General features: G+C 37.2%; 1 protein-coding gene across 7 annotated transcripts in view; it reads left to right on the plus strand.

Annotated features, from left to right (window-relative positions):
- The window catches only part of rapgef4a (Rap guanine nucleotide exchange factor 4a), a 33,774-nt gene extending 26,320 nt beyond the window's left edge, over positions 1-7,454 (plus strand). For all 7 annotated transcript variants that reach the window (XM_007546477.2, XM_007546478.2, XM_016668653.1 and 4 more), the window contains 14 exons: positions 5-149; positions 585-673; positions 790-820; positions 902-980; positions 1,532-1,678; positions 2,446-2,543; positions 2,928-3,053; positions 3,209-3,387; positions 3,494-3,584; positions 3,659-3,709; positions 5,324-5,411; positions 5,534-5,598; positions 5,714-5,768; positions 5,900-7,454. In XM_007546477.2, coding sequence (XP_007546539.1) covers positions 5-149; positions 585-673; positions 790-820; positions 902-980; positions 1,532-1,678; positions 2,446-2,543; positions 2,928-3,053; positions 3,209-3,387; positions 3,494-3,584; positions 3,659-3,709; positions 5,324-5,411; positions 5,534-5,598; positions 5,714-5,768; positions 5,900-6,027 — 1,372 coding nt within the window. In that variant the 3' untranslated portion in view covers positions 6,028-7,454. The remainder of the gene's footprint in view (positions 1-4; positions 150-584; positions 674-789; positions 821-901; positions 981-1,531; positions 1,679-2,445; positions 2,544-2,927; positions 3,054-3,208; positions 3,388-3,493; positions 3,585-3,658; positions 3,710-5,323; positions 5,412-5,533; positions 5,599-5,713; positions 5,769-5,899) is intronic.
- Positions 7,455-7,773: the final 319 nt, after the last annotated feature.

Consider the following 7,773-nt stretch of genomic DNA (forward strand, 5'->3'; position numbering starts at 1 on the left):
GCAGCTACCACGCCCAGGCCTCACAGGACTCGGAGATGGAGAAGCTGGACTACACGCTCAACAACAAGCGCCGGGTGATCCGCCTGGTGATGAAATGGGCTGCTGTGCATGGAGAACATCTGCAGCAGCAGGACATGGTCTTCCTTGAGGTCAGTGGGTCTAAAACAGTCATAACAAAAGCAGCTGACTGTAATCACCTTTGGAAAAGTCACAGATGTGCTAAGATTTAGATGTTAAAAAAATTATCTGGTTAGTGGATATTTCAATCCAAACAGAATGGTTTCCATTTCAGCATGTTTATGGAAAACAGCAAAAACTAACTTTTTAAAAAAGGCCTCAGAAATACACATATTTAGGAGATTTGGATTAATGGATCAATTATGATGTCTCAGTACTCAAATTCTTAGAGATTCTTCTATCTTGGATATCTTGAATAAATAAATAAATTAATTAATTAATAAATAAGTTTCTGTATTTCAGTTTCCCAAAGGTGTGTCAATATTTGCTGGCCAAATATTCAAATTGGCGTGACTTTATCTCGTTTTAAGTCTTGTTTGCACTCAAAGGTTGTTGTTTTTTTACAGGAGTTTCTCGTGGCTGTTTCAGAAGATGCCAAAGTGCTTCCAGCCCTCAGGGATCAGCTGACAGAGCTGGAGAAAATCATAAAAAGCAGGTTAGTTAGGATTAGCTATTATAAATTGTATGGATATGTGGTCTAAATACTGTTTTCCATTAGTAAATTATAGGACTAACACATATCAAACCCATCTGTTGGTTCTACTTTTTTAGTGCAGACGATGCCAGATCCTCACAGAGAAAGGTAGACAGCTAATTAAGTTAGATTGACATTTTAATGCAGATGTTTTCTGTTGCTGCTTTATGAACATGTTCTCTGTTGCAGCACAAAGTCCTTCTGCAGCATTTCAATATGGTAGACGAGAAACTTCAGAAACGGCAACCCATCAAAGGAGACGATGAAAGTAAGTGCGGAAAAGTCTTGTGCAGTTATGGTAAAAATAAAGGACATCCACTTTTAGTTGTAATTATTGAAATACAATAAGTGTAACCTTGCAGTCACTGAGAAGACCATAAGCTCTTCTGTAAAGTAAAGTGTGTGACAGCTGCGTACTGGTTGAATCTGGATCATGCAAGCAATGAAAGAAATGTATAAAGAGAGGAACTGTGAGAAACTGGTAGTCATTGAAAAATGGCTTCTAGTATGTTGTTGCTTCTGATGTTGATTTTAAAACATTGTGAATGCAGAGGTGCATTTTTACCTCCTTTATTTAATAAATAACGAGTGTGTAGAATCTGCTGCATTTTATTTACACGTATCACCGAAAAGAAGTCTTAATGTAAGCCGTTGTTGCAATTTTCCAGATTTTTATTCGCAAATAATTTACAATTTCATACGTATATTCACTCCAATTCACAAAAAAGGGTGTGCCTTTGTTTTCTCATCACCGATGAGATAAGAGATTGAATCCTGTATCCCACTTTTTCTTCCGTTTCCTCCCATTCTTACATCCAGTCCTGTTCAAAGTCTACTGCTGCGACCACACCTACACCACCATCCGGGTCCCGGTCGCCTCCTCGGTCAGGGAGGTCCTGGAGGCCGTGGCCGACAAGCTGGGGTCAGCGGAGGATCTCATCCTGGTCGGCCTCAGTTCAGCAGGAGGTGAGAGCAGCAGCTGTACATGACGAGGAAATGGTTGGGATTGAACATGAAACACAAATGTAGTTAACTATAAAATATATTTTTTAATCCAAAACCCTTTGCATAATTTTTTTTATTTATTTGAGTCTTTAAATGTATTTCTTTTTAAATGATATTTGTAGAAAAATTTTAGAAAAAACCCAATCAACTTGGTCACTTTTCTTTCAGCTGATTAGAAAAGAGTTACAATAAAACTGTGAGGAAAAAAAAAACTACCATCATCAGACTATATTCCTAAAGCTAATTTCCTGTTTATTATTACAAAATGAGATTAAAGTAAGGATGTAATAAGAACAGTTCTTAGAAGGATTCTGGATAAATGCTACAATGAGATTTCCAGCACACTTTAAAACCAGACTGCAGTTTAAAAAGACATGCCATCAAATCTGGTCATTACTTTATTTATTGCTTTTATGCTGTGCTTTTCAATAGAAGCTGTTTCAAAAATGTATAGCACAGAAAGATAATTTATTGTCAAGATTGGCTATTAACATTTTGAGAGAAGTTGCCAGAGTTTTCTCAATGTTATGTTTATTTGAAGTAATTAGTTTGTGTGACTAAATTCAATGTTTTAGGTTTAGATGGTTAAAGGTATTTGAATGTCGGCATTCATAAATTAGTTCTTATTTTTAACGTAACTAGATTTATGTTGAGACAACATAAATCTAGTTCTTTTGTTTGTTTTATTTTTTTTTAAATCTTACTATGGTTTGTTTTCTTTTTGGCAGAGAAAGTTGTCTTCAAACCAAACGATGTCTCCATCTTCTCCACACTCAGCATAAACGGACGGCTCTTTGCCTGCCAGAGGGACCAGCTGGATGTGTTGGTGTGTTGATTTAATCAAATACTTATCATGATCACATACCAACATCACGGTTCTTACATTAATGCCAAAAAACTACTTTTATTTGATCGTACATACGGACAATTTCATTATTATATTTTTAACCAACAGTCAGATTCAAGTGTCTTTGCCTTTTTCAGTTTTATAGCGTTTTGCGAAAATGTTCATAACACTTGAATTTTTTTAAAATCATTTGGCAAATTTCAACCACAAGCGCAAGTTTTGTATTTTGTATTAAGCCTCACAGTTACATATCACTTTATTCAATCGTATAAAATCCCAATGCAATCCATTAGCATTTGTGATTGCAAAGTTAAAAAAGAGTGGAAAGTTTCAGGGTTTAATCTGATCTCTTGTGCCTCCCAGGTGCCCCTGTCTGAACAGGAGGGTCTGTCTCTTGGGTCTCTTGCCAATTTTGAATTGATGAGCTCCAAGGATGTGGCTTACCACATGACCTTCTACGACTGGGAGCTTTTCCACTGTGTACACGAGGTATTTATAGAGCAATAAGGACGCCTTAGCAGGTTCTGTTTAATCAAATTTGCTTTCAAGGCTGGCACACACTGTCTTTATTTCCTGGCCCTAATGTGATACTAGCTTGTTTTTCTTTGTTGTTGTTTTTTTTTTAATTCTCTGATGTCTTCCAGCTTGAACTAATCTATCACACGTTTGGGAGACAGCACGTCAAGAAAACCACAGTGAATCTGGATCTCTTCCTCCAGAGATTTAATGAGATTCAGTTCTGGGTAATTACAGAGGTTTGTCTGTGTTCCCAGCTGAACAAGAGAGTTCAGCTCCTCAAGAAGTTCATCAAGATCGCTGCTCAGTAAGTGGATCTCTTTTCTCTGGGGAATTGGCCAGTTTGTTGCTTTTTCAAAATGAACTTTTATTGTAAATTTATTGTAACCCTCCCTCTTATATCTTCTGTGAAGCTGTAAAGAGTACAAGAATCTAAATGCCTTTTTTGCCGTCATTTTGGGGCTGAGTCACCCAGCAGTGAGCAGGCTCAGTCAGACGTGGGAGGTGGGTGACTTGTTGTTTGGTCGTCCTCTATCTGAAACTGCAGGTTAACCTTCCCATTTTGTTTACGTCCGCAGAAACTTCCCAGCAAGTTTAAGAAGTTTTACGGAGAATTTGAAAACCTAATGGTACGCCTTTAATGTAAATTTCCCTTTTTATTAGTTGGGGTGCCTTGCAAAAGTATTTACACCCATTAAACTTTTCACAAACCTCAAGTCATTTAATTGGGGTTTTTACAAACAAGAAGCAGTGCGTAACCGGGAGGTGGAAGGACAATGATACATTGCCTATACATTTTAAGGTTTAAATATGACAGCAATCTGATAAAAAAAAAAAGTGGAGTTAACAAAGAGCATATTATTTAATACCTGCTTAAGTTGTTTGTTTTTTTTAAACGATACTTTTGATACTACAAACAAGCCTCAGGAACACAGATCATAATTTATTGAATGCGTATATGAACTTAATGCACTACACAGAGTGCATACAAAACAGTCCTCTGAAAATGCATTTAGTACAAACACAAACAACATTTTACGTTTCAGAATGGGTAAAGCAGTAGAAGCTGCCATGCTGCTTCAATAAATCATCAGTTACAGATATGTTACCATGACCCCTGTTGAACGTCGATGGGTCTTTACTTCTCTCCTGGTGATAGATTGATTGCGTAAGGTTGAGGGTTTTTGTGTGTGTTTATTACTTAATTTAGTTGTCATGTCTAGCCCCCGAGTTGTTCCAGCTGTTTCTTGTTTCCATGATTGTCCCCTGTGTATTTAACCTCACCTGTGTCTCCTGCTCCCCGCTGAATCCTTGTCATTTGTTAGTCTTAGTCATAGTTTGTGGTTCCTTGTCATAGTTCACGTCATTGTTCTTCCTGAGTTAATGATCTAGTACCTGTGTCTTCCTGGTGTTGTGAACCTTATGGATATTATTAAAGTCTTTCCTTATGGATATTATTAAAGTCAAACCGTGCCTTATTCCTCATCAACAAGCCACACTTCAGGACAGATGGATTTTGTCTTATTATTATTTTCTGTCCTTCTTTTTATTTTTTTTTAAACACAATCAGCAGTACAGCCCAAAGGACATTACAAAAACGTGTAATGCACACATTTTATATATTCTATGAGAAGAAAAACATGCTTAGCATGTTTCATGCTAAGTGTAAACATGCTAAGTATAACAACTTAACATTTCTGACGACTTTCTCCTTGACCTACTTACAGTGCATTGGTTCCTGTTTATTCGTTGATGTTCCCTAATAAACCTCTGAGACATTCACAGAACAGCTGGATTCGTATTGAGAATAAACTGCGTCAAGTTATGTACACGTTAGGCAACAGAAGCCAAACGGTTGCACTGGATTTCATTTAGAAGTGTTACAGTAACATAGCCTAAATGGACATAGGCATCACACTTTTTATGTTTTTATTTACAACTAATTTTTGAAAGCTTAATCATTCTTTCTACCCAGATGCAAAACACTTCCTGTGACAGAAAAATAACACAATCGGGGAAACGTGGGGGTGGCAGCGTCATGGAGCTAATGAGAGAGCAATATATAATTTTCCTTTTACTAAAAGTAATTATGATGCTTTGGACTGACCTAACACACATTATAAAATAAACATTGTTGTAAGGAGACAAAATGTGAAAAGGTTCAAGTTTATGAAAGCTTTTGCAAGGCACTCAAGCTGTGATGTAGCAAAGCCGATCTCAGAACCGTCTCAATGTTTCTGCAGGATCCGTCCAGGAATCACCGGGCGTATCGACTCACAGTCGCCAAACTGGCCCCGCCCGTCATTCCCTTCATGCCGCTGATGATAAAAGGTCATCCCCGTTGATTCGATAACTGTTCGTTTTTATTGCACTTCGATTGCTTTGGTGTTGCACTGCTTCTCCAGCACCTTTAACTCTCCACGTTTGTTTTCCTGTTTTTTTATTTCCCACAGACATGACATTCACTCACGAGGGCAACAAAACATTTATCGACAATTTGGTCAATTTTGAGAAAATGGTGAGGCACTGCAGGTGCAGGTCATTGTCTGACAGTTGGTGTGGATTTCTTTCCCTTCTTTAGTTTTCATGCAATTGCAGATATTTGCCGCTGACTGTAGTTTTCTGCTTTGCAGCGGATGATAGCTAAGACAGTGAAGACAGTGAGATATTATAGGAGCCAAACATTCAGTAAGTGCTACAGTAAAATCCTCAAATCTATTATTTTCTAAAAGGTATCCAAAGGATCCTCTTTCACATTGTTAGGTTTTTTTTTTTTTTTTTTTTTTTTAATAACTTTTCTCATTTTTTAATCAAATCAGGCCCGGATTCTCCTCAGGCTGGGAAGCATCACCCCGACGTTTGGACCTACGTTCGTCAGCTCAGCGTGATCGACAACCAAAGGACCCTAACTCAGCTCTCTCATGGACTTGAGCCCCGCAGGTCTTGAAACCAGCCGGGGGCAGAGACATTTTCCCTCCGATGCCGCTTCACGACGTAACGCAGCACTTGTGCTCGTATCATTTTTACTCCCGACACAGGCAATCACATGGAGGACCTGATGAGGTGTCTGATAATGAGATATTGTTTCAGCAACAATATCTCATTATTGCTGAGCCTTGAGCCTTTTATTACAGTCATTTGTGATTTTTCAACAACCGTAATTGTTGTGGGATGAAGTACCTCTTATATCGATGTCATGCAGATATCATATCATGTCCAACCCAAACAGGCAAATGAAATGATGACTTCTGGGTGGTGGGAGTCTAATTTATGGGATCAATGTGTACAATCTCTCAGATGTAAACAAAATGTGATGCTTTAGCCTCAATTATCCTGACGTTCATTTTTTGTATCTTTTCTATCAAACCGTTTTTTACTCCTATTTAGGTTTGTTGTAAATTTTGTACAGATATTTATTAGACTTAAGCATGACTTTATTAATTCAGCATGGCTTTCTTTAAGGTTTAAACGTGATATTAAAATTAAATATTTTTGTTGTATTGTGTACTGTAACTCAGTTGGTATCTGCTGTTTTATTGTTATGAAGTTTACAACCACAGCTTGTTCAGTTTTGTATTTATTCCTACTTTAGTTGTGTGCAGTTTGAGTTTTCATAAATGGATAATTTTCTGAATTATTGAAGTCTGAATATGTGAGGCATTGTTTCTTCTGTTTATTTCTCCTAAAAAAAATCTGAGAGCACAGACATGGAAGAATGAGACAAATTTACAAAAGTATTTTTTTTTTGCAAACCATGTTTCATGTCTTGTGATGGGATTTTCTGAAATCCATTCAAAGGCTGCACAGTGGAGAAGTTGGTCACACTTTTGCCTTGCAGGAAGGTCAGGGGTTAAATCCCAGCTGAGGGCCTTTCTGCATGCAGTTTGCATTTTTCTGCTGGGGACACTGTCTTCCACCCTCAATCCTAAATCGTCCACGTTAACTTGCCTAACTCTATTTTGCCCTTTGGAAGTGGTTATGTGACACTGTGGCGTCTCTTTCAGGGTGTAATGACTGGAGAATGGTATCTGCCCCTGCTCCCTGTTGCTATGGGAGGAATAAATTGGTATAGAAAATACCATCCAAGTGCTTGCATTTATAAAATAGTTTAATTGTTAGAGCTAATGAAGAGTCACTTTTTATGTTAGCTTAGATTTTTGGAAATTGATTACATACTCATTAAAATGATCTTTAATTACAAAAAAAGCCAGATTACTGTGTGGATTATGAAGATAAAATTGGGTTTTTGTCGAGCCTTGTTTGTCAAATTTCCAGTTGTTTAAAGCTTTTTTTTTGTCACTGCTCTGAGGGTAGATATGGACACATTTAGGTGAACAGATTTTTTTTTCTGCATTCTTTTTTGACTAAGACAAATATGACTAAAGGTGTCAAGTCCCATATGGACCTAAACGAAAACAGGGAGTCAAAAAACACTGAATGAAACTCCTGGCAGCTTCAGAAAGTAAAGTTTATGAACACTTTGCCTCAAGCACAACATTGTTGTTGAATCCAGCTCAACAGTATTTAATTTTTTTTTAATTACTTAAATGTAAGGTAAGATTATATTTCATTTTAAGAGTTTTGCTTTTTGGGTTGAATTACTGAAATAAATTTACTTTTTAATTAATCTCCCAGTTATTATTTGTGTTCTTTCCTTCTTTTTCAAGAGGTTTATTGGGATGGTTAAAAGACA

Source organism: Poecilia formosa, unplaced genomic scaffold (genome assembly GCF_000485575.1).
Source record: "Poecilia formosa unplaced genomic scaffold, Poecilia_formosa-5.1.2 Scaffold16, whole genome shotgun sequence".
Taxonomy (NCBI): Eukaryota; Metazoa; Chordata; class Actinopteri; order Cyprinodontiformes; family Poeciliidae; genus Poecilia; species Poecilia formosa.